This window comes from Rhinatrema bivittatum, chromosome 2 (genome assembly GCF_901001135.1).
Source record: "Rhinatrema bivittatum chromosome 2, aRhiBiv1.1, whole genome shotgun sequence".
Classification (NCBI taxonomy): domain Eukaryota; kingdom Metazoa; phylum Chordata; class Amphibia; order Gymnophiona; family Rhinatrematidae; genus Rhinatrema; species Rhinatrema bivittatum.
Window position 1 is genome coordinate 411,069,917 of NC_042616.1, and position 19,131 is coordinate 411,089,047.

General features: G+C 50.2%; 1 protein-coding gene across 5 annotated transcripts in view; it reads left to right on the forward strand.

The window, feature by feature from the left end:
* GGA1 (golgi associated, gamma adaptin ear containing, ARF binding protein 1) overlaps window positions 1-19,131 on the forward strand; it is a 144,287-nt gene that overhangs the window by 38,313 nt on the left and 86,843 nt on the right. For 3 of the 5 annotated variants that reach the window (XM_029590100.1, XM_029590095.1, XM_029590096.1), the window contains exon 3: window positions 12,371-12,446. The exons of the other annotated variants lie outside the window; for them this stretch is intronic. In XM_029590100.1, the coding sequence (XP_029445960.1) occupies window positions 12,444-12,446 (3 nt within the window). In that variant the 5' untranslated portion in view covers window positions 12,371-12,443. The remainder of the gene's footprint in view (window positions 1-12,370; window positions 12,447-19,131) is intronic. 5 annotated transcript variants of the gene reach the window in all.

The following is a 19,131-nucleotide window of genomic DNA, read 5'->3' on the forward strand; positions in this document are numbered from 1 at the left end:
GTTGCAGAGGCACTGGGGTTATGGCCTCTAGGGCCAGTAATCTGGTCAGAGTCGCCTCCACTGCCACCCTCTTGGAGGGGTCGTGGCAGGGGGATTCCATGAACTTGTCTGGAGGGGGTTCGGAGGAAGTCCAGGTAGTACCCCTCTCGAATGATGGTTAGGACCCACTTGTCCGAAGTTCTCTCGACCCATCTTTGGTAGAATAGGGCAAGTCTGCCCCCTATGGCTTCTTCCTTTGGATGGGTTGGCAGACTCTCATTGTGGGGTGCGACTGGGGCTGGAGCCCAAGCCCCTTTTGTTGTGCTTGTTCCGAAAGGACTGGTTCCTGCCTGCAGGACGAGGCACGTGATAAGAGTTTTTGTATGGGTTGAAGCGCTGTGAACCTCTGCCCCTGGAAGATCGGGGGAAGGGTCATTGGTTTTTCTTATTCCTGTCCTCCGGTAGTCACGGCAATGGGGACTCACCCCATTTGTTAGCCAGTTTCTCTAGTTCGCTGCCAAACAGGAGGGATCCCTATGCTCTGTAATAAGGGCGATACAACCGGGAGAATTCCTCACATCCCTGGATCTGTCGGAAGCCTACTTACACATACCGATCCATCAAGAACATCAGCGCTTCCTTCGCTTCAAAATCCTGGACCGTCACTACCAGTTCCGGGCATTACCCTTTGGGTTAGCCACAGCACCCCGGACGTTCACCAAGATAAGTGGTGGCGGCAACACTGAGGAAGGAAGGAATTCTCGTACACCCTTACCTAGACGATTGATTGATCAGGGCAAAATCCCCAGAGGAAAGTCGCCAGGCAGCCAGCAGAGTCCAGACCCTACTGGAGAGTCTTGGATGGGTGGTCAACACAAACAAGAGCTGCCTGCAACCCTCACAGACCCTCGAGTACTTAGGAGTCCGATTCGACACCAGGGAAGACAAGGTCATCCTGACACCGGCGAGGAGACTAAAACTGATGAACCAGTTACGAACCCTGCTGAGCGAACATCGCCCCACAGCATGGGATTACCTACAAGTCCTCGGCCTCATGGCATCCATCCTGGAAGTAGTACCATGGGCACAAGCTCATTTGAGGCCCCTACAGCGCTCACTCCTATCGTGATGGAGCCCACTGTCTCAGAACTACACTGTACGTCTACCGCTCCCAGGCAAAGTTCAAACCCAACTATGGTGGTGGCTACAGGACGGCCACCTGAGCCAGGGAACAAGACTATCCTCACCAACCTGGATCCTGCTCACCACGGATGCCAGCCTACGAGGGTGGGGAGCACGCTGCGAAGAGCTAATCGCCCAAGGGCAGTGGAACGCAGAAGAGTCTGGGTGGAACATCAATCACCTAGAAGTCAGGGCAGTCAGACTAGCCTGTCTACGGTTCAGTCACAGACTCTGAGACAAAAGCGGTCAGGGTAATGTCGGACAATGTCACAACAGTGGCATACATCGACCATCAGGGAGGAACCAGAAGCCAACAGGTGTCCCTGGAAATAGACCTCCTAATGTCGTGGGCGGAAAGGAACCTCCTGGAGATCTCGGCCGTCCACATCGCTGGGAAAGACAACATCATGGCGGATTGCCTCAGCAGACAAAGTCTGGACCCAGGAGAATGGAAGCTGTCGACCACAGTGTTCCAACTGATAGAGAACCGTTGGGGAACACCAACCATGGACCTTCTGGCAAACCGGTCCAACGCCCAAGTACCCAGTTACTTCAGCCGCAGACGGGAACCTCAGTCCCAAGGCATCGATACCCTGGTTCAGACATGGCCACAGGAGACTCTGCTATACGCCTTCCCACCGTGGCCCCTACTAGGTGCAGTCATTCACAAGATAATTCTACACAGGGGACAGGTACTTCTTGTGGCCCCGGACTGGCCAAGAAGACCATGGTACGCAGACATGCAGAGATTACGGACAGGAAACCCCCTGCCACTACCTCCACACAGAGACCTGCTCCAACAGGGACCGATCCTCCACGAGGACCCAGTTCGATTCTCTCTTATGGTCTGGCCATTGAGAGAGCTCGCCTGAGAGAGAACGGATACTCGGGAGTTGTAATCGACACCCTACTCCGAGCACGCAGATTCTCCACATCTCTAACATATATAAGGGTGTGGAGAGTATTCGAAGCCTGGTGCGAGGACCACAACATCATACCTCGCTCAGTCAAAATCCCCGCGGTCTTGGAATTCCTACAGAACGGCCTACAGAAGGGGTTGTCCCTCAACTCCATCAAGGTACAGGTGGCCGCATTATCATGCTACTGCGCCAAGAACAAGGGCGGCAGCATAGCCTCTCACCCGGATGTCTCCCGCTTCCTGAAAGGAGTTAAACACATCCAACCACCCCTAAAGTGGCCGGTACCTCTTTGGAACCTCAACCTTGTCCTGGATTTCTTAGCAGGAGCCTCGTTCAGACCTCTCCGAGGCCTGGCTCTCCAACTGTTAACATTGAAAACAGCCTTCCTGCTGGAAGTCTGTTCAGTCCGTTGCATATCCGAGCTACAAGCACTGTCTTGTCGTGAGCCGTTCCTCAGGCTCACCCCTGGAACCATCCAGTTGCGTACGGTTCCCTCGTTCCTCCCCAAAGTGGTGTCTCATTTCCATCTTAACCAAACCATCTCGCTACCATCGCCAGATGAACATAAGAATTTGAAAGAGGCCAAAAGTCTACGCCACCTCAACATCGGCAGACTCCTGGCCAGATGTCTGGAGTTTTCAGAACCCATACGAAAGACAGACCACCTATTCGTCCTTCACAGCGGGAAGAAGCAAGGGGAAGTGGCCTCGCGAGCAACCATAGCCCGCTGGATCAAGGAAGTCATCAAGGCGGCTTACGTAGAAGCAGGCAAGCCACTGCCGCCTCTACAAATCAAGGCCCATTTTACTAGGGCCCAGGCAGTGTCCTGGGCAGAAACCAAGATGCTGTCACCCACCAAGATCTGCAGGGCGGCGACATGGTCTTCCATCCACACCTTTTCCAGGTTTTACTGCCTGGATGTTCAGGCTCGGGAGGACACAGCATTCGCAAGGGCAGTACTAAGTGGGTCACGGGCAGCCTCCAACCCGGTTTGGGAGTAGGTTTTATACATCCTATTGGTCCTGAGTCCATCTGCTACACGCTAGGAAATGGAGAAATTACTTACCTGATAATTTCGTTTTCCTTAGTGTAGACAGATGGATTCAGCATCCCACCCACGGCTGCCGTTACTCATGAAAGCCTCGGGGGACAGCTCCGAGAGCAAGGGAATCAAGGGTAAGCCATGCTTTCCTTCATCTAGGGCACCCACCCTACCGGGTGTCGACGTTTCCCGGTTGAGGGCACTGACGGTCTCTAGCTACAGCCAATTCAACCGATTCAAGTTAATCAAGTTATTCAAGTTATGAAGTTACACAAGTTATTGAGTCGCACATATATCCACAATGCTTTTCGAGGAGAATACTGAAGAGCTGTATTTCCTGCAGGGGAATATGTACTAGGGCTGACGTCAGATTGCAATGTGATCCGTCTCCAACTGCTATCAGGAGTACACTATACCCATTGGTCCTGAGTCCATCTGTCTACACTAAGGAAAATGAAATTATCAGGTAAGTAATTTCTCCATTCTTTTTCAGAGTCCCCAGGCCCGAGTCTTCTAGATTTCTAGGAACACTGGCTTATATAGAGGAGGTTATGGAAGGGAGGTGGTAATCTTTTTTTGTTCTTTGATTAATATTATATCTTTATTTCTATCTGTTTCCTATTTACCTGTATTGATTTATGTACATCTTACTGTATTCAATGTTATTACTCTGCTGATTTTATTATCCATATATTTACAATTAGTAAACTAAGTTTTGCTTTACTAGACTGTATATTGGGTGTTCTATGACATATAAAATATGCCCCCCACACGGCCACCACGCACAAGGGGGCAAATGCACCTATGCACATAAATCCAGGCAAATTTACACGCGTACATGGGGGGGGGGGGTTACGCGCGTCGGGCCTATTTTCAAAAGGCCCGGCGGCGTGCGTAAAGCCCCGGGACGGGCAAAAAGGGGCGGGGCCAGAGCCTCCAGGCACAGCGGCCATTTGCTGCTGTGCCCAGGATCGCAGGCTGCCCGTCAGCCGGCGTGCACAACCTACGCCTGACCGGAGGCAGGCCCAACTTATAAAATAAAGGTGGGGGGGGGCAGGTTAGGTAGAGGAAGGGAGGGGAAGGTGGGGGAGGCTGAAGGAAAGTTCCCTCCGAGACTGCTCTGATTTCGGAGCAGCCTCGGAGGGAACAGGGAAAACCATCAGGGCTCCCCTAGAGCTCGGCGTGCGCAAGATGCACTAGTGTGCACCCCCTTGCGCGCATCGACCCCAGATTTTATAACATGCGCACGGCTGTGCTCACATGTTATAAAATCGGGCGTAGATTTGTGCGTGCCGGGTTGCGCATACAAATCTATGTCCGCCGGTCCAAGGAGTTGATTGATCTGGAATGGAATGCACCAGAGACATCCTTTCATTTATACCCCTTGGATCTGTAGGCCAGAGAGCTGTTGCACTTCCCTAAGATGGATGCTTTGGTGTGCTCTGTCATGAAACAAACCACTATTCCAGTAAAGGGAGGTGCAGTTCTTAAGCATGTTCAGGATGGAAGAATTCAAGCTATCCAAACCAAGCCTTGGGGCAGTGGCGATGAACTTAAAAATTGTTTCTTGTTATGCCCTGGTAGATAGAGCTACCTTGTCTTTCTCAAGAATCTGGAAGCACCGCTTCATATAACGGACCTGTGGTAGAACAGAGAGAGGGGGTTTCTTCATAGCTGATGGGGGCTGTATCCTGGTTCACACAGCCGCTAGAGGACCTGCTTCTGTTATTGCAACCAGGCGATGGCTATGGCTGCACAGCTGTCGGCAGATACTGTTTCAAAGTCCAAGCTTACCAAGCTGCCCTTCAAGGGTTCACTTTTATTTGGCAGTGAGTTGGAGAAGATGGCAACTAAATGGGGAGAAGCCCAGGTCCCTCGATTGCCAGAGGACAAGAAGCTGGTTTCCCAGACTTTTCAAGTGAGCGGCCATTCTTGATACTACTGTTGTTTTCAGCCTTATACGGGAGGTTCTTCCCATAGATATACTGCACCTTCCGCAGATCTCAGTCCTTTCACCCCAAAGGTTTCAAAAGGATGCGGGCTCTAGAAGTGGGGCCCCTTGATCTTCTCAATGAGGATTTGCAGATTCCCCTCTTGGGGTAGGAGATAAGTGGCCACCTATCTCATTTTTTTATCATGGGAGGATCCAGATTACTTTGGATCAATGGGTCCTTGAAGTGGTTCAGGACAGGTATGCTCTAGAATTTCTTTGCATTCCTCCGGATGCTTTTATGATATATCCAGAGAGTAGCAGTGGAAGCTACATTGTACATGTTGTTGGACCTCTAAGCAGTGATTCCCATTCCCGAATCACAGTAGAATTCAGGCCAGTATTCCATTTCGACCCATACTGGATATCGGTGTCAATCGTCCTTTGCAAGTCACTCAGGATGGAAACTGTGCAATATGTCCTAATGGCAGTACAATCAGGGGAATACCTCACGTCTCCATATCTGACAGAGGCATATCTGCATATTCCCATTCACTGGGAACATCAATTCCTTCGTTTTGCCATTCTGAATCATCCTCACCAGTTCCAGGCCTTGCCTTCGGTTTAGCCACTGTGCCCAGGACCTTTTCCAAGGTCATGGTGATGGTACCGGCAGCCTTACACAAAGATGGTATTCTAGTTCACACCTATCTGGTCTGGTTGATTCGTGCCAAGAGCAAGGAAGAGAATCTTCGTGCTTCTTGCAAAGTAGTTTCAGTACTACAGGAGCTAGGCTGGGTGGTGAATCTGGCCAGAGCAGTTTGCAAGCCAACTCAGACTTCTGGAGTTTTTGGCATTTGCTTCAACTGAATCAGGGCAAAGTTGTTTTTTTTTTTTGGTTTTTTTTTTTGTTTTTGTTTTTTTTCTGCTGGAGACTTCAATCCAAATATTAATGGCTTGAGTTCACACCTTGATGAACACTATTCGCTTGACTGAGTGGGCTTATCTACAGGTGGGATCAGTGGCTGCCGCATTGGAAGTAATCCCCTGGGTAAGCGCACACATGCAACCTTTTCAACGCGTGGAATCCACAGTTGCAGAGCTATGTAGTGAGGCTGATCCTACCATTGGAGGTGAAGTTTCAGTTGCGCTGGTGGTTACAGACGGTTCATCTCAGGAAGGGATTTCCCTGGAGACACTGGATTGGTGGGTACTCACAAAAGATGTGAGCCTGCTGGATTGTAGGGCTCACTGTTAAGAGTTGATGGTATAAGGTCACTGGAATGTAGAGGAGCAAAAGTTGAACATCAACAGATTGGAAACCAGGGCAGTTTGCTGAGCATCCAGAGGCTCGGGTGGTCCAGATAATGTCAGACAATGTGACAATAGTGGCTTACATCAGCTATGGGGATAGAACCAAGAGTCAGCAGGTGTCAGAGGAAATAGATGTGCTCATGGTGTTAGTGGACCAACGTCTACTAGGGATACTTGCCTCTCGTTGCCAGAAAGAACAATATCGGAGCAGACTTCCTTGGCAGGAGAAACTTGGACCCAGGAAAATGGGAGCTGGCAGACGAAGCCTTTTGGCTCCTTGTGAACCGCTGGATCTTACCGGACCTAGACCTGTTGGCGACCATCAGCAAGGCGAAAGTTCCATACTTTTTCAGTTGCAGGCAGGATCCCAAGTGCTGGACATCGATGCCGTCATTCAGGAGTGGCCACGTGGCGTACTATTGTATGCATTTTTCACCTTGGCCTCTGGGATGCAGAATTGTCCGGAAGATTGCAAGTCAAACCATCACCATCCTTTTAGTGGCTCTGGGGTGGGCTAATAGCTATGGTATGCCGATCTCCAGAGATGGCTGGAGGGCAGTCCCCATCTCGGAAGGATCTGTTGCGGCAGGGACCCATTCTTCATGAGGATCCGGGTCCATTGTGGCTTACGGTTTGGCTATTGAAAGGGCTTGGTTGTTGAAGAGCAGTTATTGATCTGCTGTGATTTCCACCTTCCTTCGGTCCAGGAAATTTTCTATCCCATAGCCTGTGTTAGGGCTGGAAAGTTTCGAGGCATGATATTCTGAGCAAGGCTCTCAACCTCTCAAGAATTCCTCTAAATTTGGAATTCTTATAGGTTGACTTACGTAAGTGCTTGGCCCTTAACATTTTAATTTCTTCCTGGAATTCTTGGCAGGTCCAACTCTTTTCAGCCGCTGCACGCTCTTTCCTTACGGCTCCTTACCTTGAAGATGTTTTTTTCTGGTAGCAATCTGTTTGGCATGTCGGGTTTCCGAGCTGCAGGGCTCTTTCTTACTGTGAGCCTTTTCTGCATATGCCTCCGGGGGACAGTACAGCTTTGGGCTGTGTCCTCTTGTGCTTAAAAAAAAAAAAAGTGGTTCAGAGTTTCGTTTGAATCAGTCCACTTCCCTGCCCACCTTGGGCAGGGACAGAGATGAAAGTATCATCTTTGCATTTTTCAGACGTTCAATGACATTTGCTGTGATATTTGGAGGTGACTAAAATTTGTCCAGAAATGGGATCACCTGTACATGCTCCAAAGTGGCAATGAACAGGGGAGCACCGGGGGACCTGGCTAGCGAGATAGCCTGGTGGAGTAAAGAAATAATTAAGACTGCTTATATGGCTGCTGAGGTTGCTTCACTGAAACAGATTAGACTGCATTCCACGGAGGCTCAAGCGGTATCGTGGGGCAGAACTTAGTTTGGTGTCGCCTGCTGAGCTTTGCCGAGCGGCAACGTGCTCATCTTTGCACACCTTTTCGAGCACTACCTCTGGGATGTTTAGGCTATGGAGGCTGCTGCGTTTGCGCGGGCAGTATTGACTGGACTGCTGGCAGCCTCCCGCCTTTTTCGGGAGTAGCTTTGGTACATCCCAATGGTGGGGACTGGTTTGCCTGAATGCAGAGGAAGGAAAAATTACTACTTACCTGATAATTTCCTTTCCTCTAATGAGGGCAGGTAATCCCAGACCCGCCCTAGGCTGCCGATGTTTAAATTATGGTTAGCCTTTTCAGGGAAAACATTGCAGAGTGTGATTCCTGCTGTTTGACTAGTTAGTAGCTTTTCTAGCCCCTTAGTTTAGTGCATATGTTACTACTTTTTGTCTGAACTCAGTGTTCTCGTTGGGGTGGAAGCATGAGTGGTTGGTTGTTAATGATAATGTTCAAGTATAATCAGTTTATCCACAGTTTGGCTTTTCCAGAGAATACTGGCAGGCTGATGTCTGGGCAAGACTATATTTATCCGTGATGTCAGCTTTTGCTCCATCTGCTCGCAGACCCACTCATTGGGATTGACCTGCCCTCATCAGAGGAAAGGAAACTATCAGGTAAGTAATAATTTCTAGAGATGTGAATCGTGTGCCAGATCGTCTTAACGATCAGATTCGGCTGGGGGGGGGGGGGGGGGGGGGGGGGGAATCTGATCGTTACGATATGTGAATTGGAATCGTTTCCGATTCCAATTCACATTGCTAATTTTTTTTTTAAGGGAGGCCCGCGCCGCTAAAAAAAAAAAACCCACCCGACCCTTTAAATCGACCCTCCCGACCCTTTTTTTTTAAGGGAGGCCCGCGCCGCTAAAAAAAAAAAAACCCATCCGACCCATTAAATCGACCCCCCCCCCCCCCCCAATAATAGGGGCTGATGAGTAAAGGTGGCCGGCACCATCTTTAAAGATGGCGCCGGCCATCCAGTGCTCCTACCATGTGATAGGGGCCGGCCAATGGCACGGATACCCTGTCACATGGTAAGGGCAAAGGGGCATCGGCGCCATTTTTATTTTTTTTTTAGAACAGCTGATGCCTGGGAATGGGAAATATCTTCCCGAGGCCCCCCTGGATCTCTCCTCTCCCCGAGGCCCCCTGGAACCACCAGGTAATTTAAAAGGCTTTGGGGGGGGTCGGGATGGGGGGGTCGATTTAAAGGATCGGGTGGGGTTTTTTTTTTTAGCGGTGGCGGGCCTCCCTTAAAAAAAAAAAAAAAGGGTCGGGGAGGGTAGGGGGTTGATTTAAAAGGGCCGGATGGGTTGTTTTTTTTTATCGGGCTATCGGCGCCATTTTATTAGTGGCAGCCAAAATGGCGCCGATGGCCCGAGAGCCGGGAGATCGCGCCGGGCCCCCCCCCCCCCCCCACTGGACCACCAGGTAACTTACATTTTGGGGGGGTTTGGGAGGGTGGGGGAGGGAAGGATTGGTTTTAAAGGGTCGGGGGTGGGTTTAGGGGTTGTTTGGTGTGCCGGTTTTTCCCGCCCTCCCCAAATAATTCCCGTGCCCTATTTAACGATACAATACAAATGCCCCTGACGATAAATCGGGGGCATTTGTATTGTATCGTGCACTCTAACGATTTAGAACGATTTTAAAATTATCTGACGATAATTTTAATCGTTCAAAAACGATTCACATCCCTAATAATTTCTCCTTTGTTATGAAAAGTCAACTCTTTTTTTGGAAGTTCAGTGAAGGATGAGAGGAACTCCTGAGGCAGGAGTTTGATGTGCTGAAACAGTAGCTGGTGTCGGATACGTTTTCTTCTTTTTTTTTTTTTTTTTAATATGTTGACATTTTTGAATAGTACTACTGATGTGTGAACGGTTAGCATGCAACATGGATTATCTCGGGCTACTTTGGTTCATGGAAGAACAGTTTGGATCCTTGACAAGTTAAGGATTTATGGATTAATCGTACTAGACATTTTGTAAAATCACACAGTAGTTACCTGGCAAGTATGTGCATAAATCACACCAGGTTTTCCCAGTGGACTCGCATCTATAAGCTGCTTAAAAACTGATCCCAGCAAAACTACGTGTGCACAGTTATACTCCTATTTGTGCTTGGAGTTTGGCTGATAGACTTTGCATGTGCACTTTTTAAATCATGTGCTCATAAGTCTCAACCTTGCACAGACTCCACACCCCCTGGAATGCCTCTCTTCTACACTTGTTTGGCCTGTTTTGCACTATCTTCTACGTTAATAATTTTTTTGTATTAATAAAATTTTCGTCTTTTCAAGGGTAGATGATTATAAGAATTTTCAGAGGTGTAACCATTTTTTGGTAATGCAGTTAGTTGTTTGCAAGATGCTCCATTCCAAACATTTTTTAAAGTGTTTATTTTGAGGCAATAACAAAATTAATGGACTGGTATCATTTTTTTTCAATATAATTGTTCCCCTCTTATTTTTCACAAGGGCGACATACAGCTTCTTTTATGTATTTTGCATTTCTGGTTTCAGGTCTAATTTTTTTTTTCTTTAAAATTTTAATTTCTGCTTTCATTCTTTTTTTTCTTTTTTGTTTATTTTTTTGCAGTTACCTCCCCCCTCCCCCCCCCCCCCTCTTAAGTTCTGTACAGTTCAGTTGCAGTTCTGAGCATCTCTTTGCTGGAAAAATATTTTATTCATAAGTAGGACTATAAATAGAAGTTTGACAGTCAGAGTCCTGGTTCAGTGAGCCTCTGACAGCGGGAGGAGCGCTGCTGTGCAGAAGACCCAAGTTTGAGTTCCATCCCTGGCTCCTGCTCTTGGGCCAGCAGGGTGCTACAACTGCAGCAAGGAGAGGGAGTCCTGGCCGTTTTATACAACAGTGATACCCACTGGTTGACTTGAGAGTGCATGTCTTGCAGTTTCGAGAGACTACCCTAACTCGAGGGTGGTCAATTCTGGTCCTCAAGGGCTGCAATCCAGTCAGGCTTTCAGGATATCCCTGATGAATATGCATGAGAGAGATTTGTGTGCACTCTGCCTCCATTGTATGCAAATCTATCTCATGCATATTCATTAGGGATATCTCAAAAACCTGCCCGGTTTGCAGGCCTCGAAGACTGGAATTGCTCATTCCTTCCCTAGTTTGTCTCTTAACCAAAGAACTGTCACTGCAATGGATGGGCAGGAGAAAGGAAACATAGATGGAGGGGGAGAGGAAACCCTGTTAGCTGCACATCAAAGTTAATGATGCTGTAGGCTTAGTTGGGGTAGATTCTGATTAAATTGGAAGCCCCAAGTGTACAGGTAGAGACAGCTGGGGAAAACAAAGATCAAGAAAATTCCAATAGCATTAGTAATCTACTCTGAGCAGTGGGCACATAATTGCCCTTGCTTTTCTTTTGATGCCCTCACCTTCAAATGAGCATCTAGCTCTTAGTCAGGCCGATACAGTACAGTGCGCTCCGGCGGGGTCCACATTCAGTTGGTAGTAGGGAGCTGCTGGAAACACAGCCAGCCTCAGGGCAATTTATAGGCCAAGTTAATGTTGAAGTTCTGCACAATGCGTGATTTTCCCCTCAAGTTCTTCCGAGACAATACTTGCAGCCATCAAGCCTGACCACCGGATAACTGCTAACACTCAGGCCAATTACTAAAAGTCACGGGATGGCCCTATTAGTTATTCCCGCGCGATTCACTAAGTAAAATGTGCAGCCAAGCTGCACAATTTACTTTCAGAAATTAGCGCCTACCCAAAGGGTAGGAGTTAATTTCTGCCGGCACCGGGAAAGTGTACAGCAAAGCAGTAAAAACTGCTTTTCGGTACACCCTCTGACTTAATATCATGGCGATATTAAGTCGGAGGTCCCAAAGTAAAAAAAAATTAATGAAAAATAAAAAAAAATAAAAAATCGGCTCACGGGTTGAAAACCGGACGCTCAGTTTTGCCGGCATCCGGTTTCTGAACCCGTGGCTGTCAGCGGGTTTGAGAACCGATGCCGGCAAAATTGAGCTTCGGCTATCAAACCCGCTGACAGCCGCCGCTCCTGTCAAAAAAGAGGCACTAGGGACGTGCTAGTGTCCCTAGCGCCTCTTTTTATCGTGGGGCCCTCATTTAAATACTGAATTGCGTGCACAGGAGAGTGGCCTGTGCGCGCGCCAGGAGAGTGGGCGCTCGCCCGCTCTCCCGCGACTTTTACTGAATCGGCCTGAGTGTGAGCAGTTATCCGGTGGTCAGGCTTGATGGCTGCAAGTACTGTCTCGGAAGAACCTGAGGGAAAAATCACACATTGTGCAAACTTCAGCATTAACTTGGCCTATAAATTGCCCTGGGGCTGACTGTGTTTCCAGCATCTCCCTACTACCAACTGAATGTGGACAAATCCACCAATAGGAGCCTGATTTGTTGGCATGACACCAAAATGCAACTTCCATACAGACTCTCCTCTGGTTAAACAATGCTGCAGCTCCCTTTATGTTTTCTGGGAAAGGGTAGAGAGGGAAAGATGTTCATGAAATGGTTGCTAAATCGCTCTCTGCTGCTTTGGGGCCATGCTGTTCATTGTTCTGCCCTTTTTTTTTTTTTTTTTCTCATGCAGTCCCCAGTTGGCAACTCGGTTGTTGGCACATAAGATCCAATCTCCGCAGGAATGGGAAGCTGTGCAGGGCCTAATGGTGAGCGATCCTTTGACACACAGACCCCAACCTGGCACGTTTGATACGTAGGGGTGTGTATGGGGGGGGGGGGGGGGGGCCACTAGGACAGCCAGGTTCAGTCATGATGACATATTCTGTTCGCTGACCAAGGTGCTTTTTTCAGTGAGGTTATACTTGCTGGTATAAGCTGCTGGGTCAGCAAGAGGGAAGGGGGTCTTTACATCTGACTTTCTCTTCGTGTGCTGTGTTTGTTTCTCTGGGTGAATGGATAGTGCATAGGGGCTCTTGGTGACAGAGGACTTGTGCAGTCTCCATGTGAGAACAGAGCAGAGGAACACTGGAGGCTGAAAGAACACACCCGACACTGCTCTTATGGTGTCCTTGTTCTTTACGCTTTGAGGGCAAGACCTAAGAATTAAGACCTGAACAATGCCAGAAAGAGAAGTACTCACCCCCCACATGATTAAGGGATGCATATTTTCAGCACGATGGAGATAACTAACTGACTGGTACCCTCGTGTTATGTACAAACCATTGCAGGTTTGGATTTTTCCATTTCATAAGGAAGAAAAGTAGAGGTGGGAATGTTAAACTGTACGAGAGAGAGATATGCAGTGCTACACAGACAGTCCCTGCTCCATGGAGCTTTTTACAAATCTAGTCGACAGACATTGAGGGGTATAAAAGTATAGCATGAAAGGTGTGGACACTGAGGAGCAAACTTCTAGTCTCATTTGCAGAACTGCTATTTTGAGAGTTAGCCTTATGTTGGAAACAAACTATTTCCTAGCGTGTAGCAAATGGACTCAGGACTAATGGGTATAGTGTATTCCTGCTAGCAGTTGGAGACGGAACAGATTTCAATCTGATGTCAGCCCCTAGTACATATACCCCCTGCAGGAAGTGCAGCTCTTCAGTATTTTCCGTCTCCATAGCAGTTAGGGACTATCTGCACACTCTCATAGCGTTCAAACAAATTCAAAGAAGAAAATCCAAATTTTAAAGAATAATCCTACCTGAAAACGAGCCCCGCTCTCCTGCGGTGATACCCTAGGGTCCCTCCCCCAGTTGAGATTCCCGAGGTGATTTCCGTGGTCCCTCAGAGGTAAGCCTCGGTCCAGCGGCCGAATCGCGGCGAGGACCTAGCCCCCGACCCTTCGGCGCGGCTGAGAGGCAGCGGGTGCATCCTCGAGCACGGCGGTGAAGGTATTTGCCCTCTCCCCCCGCAGCCGGAGACCGCCCAGGACACAACCGGGAAGCGCCGAAGACAAGGTAAGGTAGAAATCTTCTGCTTGAACCGGTCTCCGAGGATCGAGGAGGAGCACAGGTCGCCGGCCGGGACCAGTGCCACCGGGTTGATCCGCCCTAGCAGGGCCAGGCCCCAGTTATTTCCAAGGGTCTATCCACGTGGAGACCCTCCGAGGGGGTCGCCATATTGCCCATGTGCTCACCGTCGCCATTTTGGCCCTATTTGCTGCACCGTTCACCGTTTGGCCCAAGCGCACAACTCCGACCTAGGCGCACAAAGCACGTGTGCGCATAGCCTTACACGCACATCAGGTCTTGCGTGCATAAGTTACGCGCGCAGAGCCAGGTGCATATCTACGGCTGGGCGCACAGCTACGCGCACAACTACACGCTTACCTTAAGCACACCGGTGCGCATAAGAAGTTTACGTGCCAACAGCCATGGCACCTCTAGAAACAGAGAGAAAAGCTCAAGGCCTCTGCCCAGCATGCCACATCATGCTTGGGGAACCCCAAGGATCCAGCGCCCCTCAGCTTCGACCCAGCTTCGATCTCATGGGTGGAGTTCAAGAGGGTTCATACCTTTGTTCAAATGCAAACGGAACCTCTGGCTGTCCAGCCACATGCTCCACCGGAGGACCCTCATGCCCCAGGCCCTTCAAGTCCTAGGCACAGGCTTCCACTACCCAGAAGCCCCACCTATGGGGACTCTGACATCTCTGAAGAGGAAGCCGAACCCCTAGAAGAGGGGGAGCTCCCCCCGTGGACAGAGCCTCACCAAAGCATGAGACGCTTCTTCACAAAGGATGAGCTCCCGGACCTGGTCAACCAATGCCTGACGGAGCTCACTATCCCGGGCCCAGGGAGCTCGCTAAACCGAACTCCCTGCTGGAGGGTCTCCGACAGACTTCTCGACATTTCCCTCTGTACAAGCAGCACAACAGCTGATTGACCTGGAATGGAGTGCTCCAGAGTCCACATTCAAAGGGGGACGAGCCTTGGCAGCCCTGTACCCCCTGGACCCGGCAACCAAAGATGTTCTCGCATGCCCAAGAGTGGATGCCATGGTCTGCGCGGTCTCTAAACGCACCACTATCCCAGTAGAGGGAGGAGCTGCACTCAAGGATACACATGACCGGCGTCTGGAGTCCATCCTCAAACAGTCATTTGACATAGCCGCTATGTCTCTACAAATTGTGGCCTGCTGCACTGTGGTGACATGTGCCTGTTTATCACAAACCAGGAACAACACCCCTGGAGAATATATGGAACCAGCAGTATCATTCCTCGTGGACACTGCTTCTGACCTAGTGCGCACGGCGGCCAGAGGAGTGTCATCTGCAGTGGCGGCCAGAAGGCAACTCTGGCTCCGAAGCTGGTCGGCCGACGCATCTTCCAAAACGCGCCTCACAAGGATGCCCTTCAAAGGATCCCTCCTGTTCGGCAGCGAACTAGAGAAACTGGGGCGAATCCCCATTGCCGCGCCTGCCGAAGAATAAGATGAAGAGAAACCAGCAACCCTTCCCCAGGTCCTCTAGGGGCAGAGGTTCACAGCGCTTCAATCCTTACAGGAGCAACTATCAAACCCCTCGCCCTACGGGCAGGAACCAGTCCTTTCGGACCAAGCACAACAAGAAGGGAACCAGCTCGGGTGCAGGCCTCAGCCACACCCCACAATGAGATTCAGCCGACCCATCCAAGGGAAGAAGCCATAGGAGGCAGACGAGCCCTATTCTACCACAGATGGGTCGAGATAACATCGGACAAGTGGGTCCTAGCCATCGTTCGGGAGGGGTACTACCTGGATTTCCTACGAACCCCTCCAGACAAGTTCGTGGAGTCCCCCTGTCACGACCCCTTCAAGAAGGTGGCAGTGGAAGCTACACTGTCCAGACTACTGGCCCTTGAGGCCATAACCCCAGTGCCTCCACAGGAAATAAATACTGGACATTATTCCATTTATTTTATCGTCCCCAAGAAAGAGGGAACATTCAGACCCATCCTGGACCTCAAGTCGGTCAACCGCCACCTCAGGATTCCCCGCTTCCGCATGGAAACCTTACGATCCGTTATAAGGGCAATACAACCAGGAGAGTTTCTCACATCCCTGGATCTTTCGGAGGCCTACCTGCACATCCCAATTCATCAGGAACAACAGCGCTACCCACGCTTCAAAGTCCTGAACCGTCACTACCAGTTCCGGGCACTACCCTTCGGGCTAGCCACAGCACCCCGGACGTTCACCAAGGTAATAGTAGTGGTGGCGGCAACACTGAGGAAGGAAGGAATCCTCGTTCACCCTTACCTAGATGACTGGCTGATCAGGGCAAAGTCACTGGAGGAAAGCCACCAAGCAACCAGCAGAGTCATAACTCTACTGGAGAGCCTAGGATGGTTGGTCAACACACACAAAAGCTCCCTACAGCCCTCACAGTCTCTGGAATACCTAGGAGTCCGATTCGACACCAAAGATGACAAGGTCAGCCTGACCCCACAAGGAGATCAAAATTGTGGAATCGGCTGCAAACCTTGCTGAACGATCCTCGTCCCACAGCATGGGATTACTGCAAGTCCTCGGGCTGATGGCAGCCACACTGGAAGTAGTGCCATGGGCAAGAACCCACATGAGGGCCGGGGCCCTACAGCGCTCCCTCCTATCACGGTGGAGCCCACGGTCCAAGTACTACACCGTACATCTATCACTCCCTGGCAGACTTCGGACCCAGCTATAGTGGTGGCTGCAGGCCAGCCACATGAGCCGGGGATCAGTCCTCCCCAACCTGGACCCTACTCACCACAGATGCCAGTCTACGAGGATGGGGAGCACACTGCGAGGAATTAACCATCCAAGGGCAGTGGAACGCAGAAGAGGCGGGATGGAACATCAACCGCCTAGAGGCGTGGGCAGTCAGACTAGCCTGCCTGTGGTTCGCTCACAGACTTCGAAACAAAGCGGTCAAAGTAATGTCTGATAACGCCACGACAGTAGCCTACATCAACCGGCAAGGGGGAACCAGGAAACCAACAGGTGTCCCTAGAAATAGACCCCCTGATGGTGTGGGCGGAAGCAAACCTCCAGGAGATATCCACCATCCACATCGCCGGGAAAGACAACATCACGGCAGATTTCCTCAGCAGGGAAAGTCTAGACCCAGGAGAATGGAGGCTATCGTCCACAGCCTTCAAGATGATAGTGAATCGGTGGGGGGCACTGGACATGGACCTTCTGGCAAACAGATCCAACGCCCAAGCATCCAGATACTTCAGCCGCAGGCAGGAACCTGCGGCTGAAGTATCTGGCGTATAGTAGAGTCCCCGGGGCCAGGGCATCGATCCCAAGGGATCGATGCCCTGGCCCCGGGGACTCTACTATACGCCTTCCCGCCGTGGCCCCTACTGGGCGCAATCATTCACAAGATACAACTACACACAGGGACTAGTTCTTCTGGTGGCTCCAGATTGGCCAAGAAGACCCTGGTACGTAGACATGAGAAGACTGCTGGCAGGGAATCCCCTACCCCTGCCCCCACACAGGGACCTGCTATGACAAGGTCCGATCCTCCACGAGGACCCAGCTTAATTCTCTCTTTCGGTCTGGCCATTGAGAAGGCTCACCTAAGAAAGAGCGGACACTCGGGGGCGGTAATCCGACACTCTCTCTACCGAGCACACAAGTTCTCCACATCGCTAACGTACATACGGATCTGGAGAGTATTTGAAGCCTGGTGCGAAGGCCACAACATCAAGCCACGCTCATTTAAAGTTCCCGTGATCCTGGAATTCTTACAGAACGGACTACAGAAGGGTCTGTCCCTCAACTCCATCAAGGTACAGGTGGCCACATTGTCATGCTATGGCTCGAAGAACGAGGGCGACAGCATAGCTTCTCACCCAGATGTGTCACGCTTCCTGAAAGGAGTCCAGCACATTCGCCCACCACTAAAGTGGCCGGTACCTCTGTGTAATCTCAATCTTGTTTTAGACTTCCTAGCGGGAACTGCCTTCAGACCCCTTCGAGGCCTGTCCCTCGGCCTCTTAACCTTAAAGACGGTGTTTTTGCTGGCGGTGTGTTCAGCCCACCGCATATCGGAACTACAAGTACTGTCCTGCCGTGAGCCGTTCCTCAGGCTCACCCCGGGGTCCATCCAACTACACATGGTTCCCTCCTTCCTCCCCAAAGTGGTCTCACACTTCCACCTTAACCAGACCATCTCACTACCAACGACTGATGGCTCGAAGAATTTGGAAGAAGCCCGTAGTCTGCGCCACCTCAACATTGGCATACTCCTATCCAGATACCTGGAAATGTCCGAACCCGTACGAAAAACGGACCACCTTTTCGTCCTTCACAGCGGAAAGAGACAAGGAGAAGCGGCCTCGCGGGAAACCATCGCCCGCTGGATCAAGGAAGTCATCAAGGCGGCCTACGTAGAAGCTGGCAAGCCACCACCTCTACAGGTCAAGGCCCATTCTACCAGAGCCCAGGCAGTATCCTGGGCAGAAACTAGAATGCTGTCACCTGCTGAGATCTGCAGGGTGGCTACATGGTCCTCCATCTATACCTTCTCCAGATTCTACCGTCTGGATGTTCAGGCTCGGGAGGACACGGCATTTGCAAGGGCAATACTAAGTGGGTCACGGGCAGCCTCCCACCCTGTTCGGGAGTAGCTTTCATACATCCCATTAGTCCTGAGTCCATCTGCTACACGCTAGGAAATGGAGTAATTACTTACCTGATAATTTCGTTTTCCTTAGTGCAGACAGATGGACTCAGCATCCCACCCTTGCCGTCACACATGGTCCTTCAGATGATTCACTATACCCATTAGTCCTGAGTCCATCTGTCTGCACTAAGGAAAACGAAATTATCAGGTAAGTAATTTCTCCAATCCTGACCTTCTCCCTCTCCCCCACTTGCAGCAAGGGGGAGGGACTTTGAACACTGATTCTTGGGGTAGAGGGGGGGGGGGGCAGTGAGTATAGGGGGTTTCCAGCCCTTCCCTCCCCTCCCATTCCTCATTTCATTGGCCCTTTTTTTGTGGGCAGTACGGTCTAGCCAGTACCCCTCTCTCAGTTGAATTTTGTGACTAGATTGGTTGTTTCCTCTGGACATGTTTTATTTTTGTTCAGGATTTTTTCCTCCTTGTGTTTCCTCTCTCTCTTAACTGTTGTTTTCACGTTCTATTTGATTAAAATGATTTAGCATTTGTTTGGGACCAGGAAAACCACACTGTCGAATGCCTTTTATTTTCTAACTGGGCTCCAGAGGCAGAAAGAAAAGCATGTTACCCAAAGTCTCAATTACACAGTCAGCGCTATAGGTGAATTTGGAGCTCAGGGCCCAGAACTAAATCTGTCCAGGGCTGTAATCACTGCTCCTTAGCTTTTGCAGGATTAAGAGAATCCTCTCATCTGTGATGTGAAAGGGTTGGGGAGGGTGGAACAGAAAATCTGAA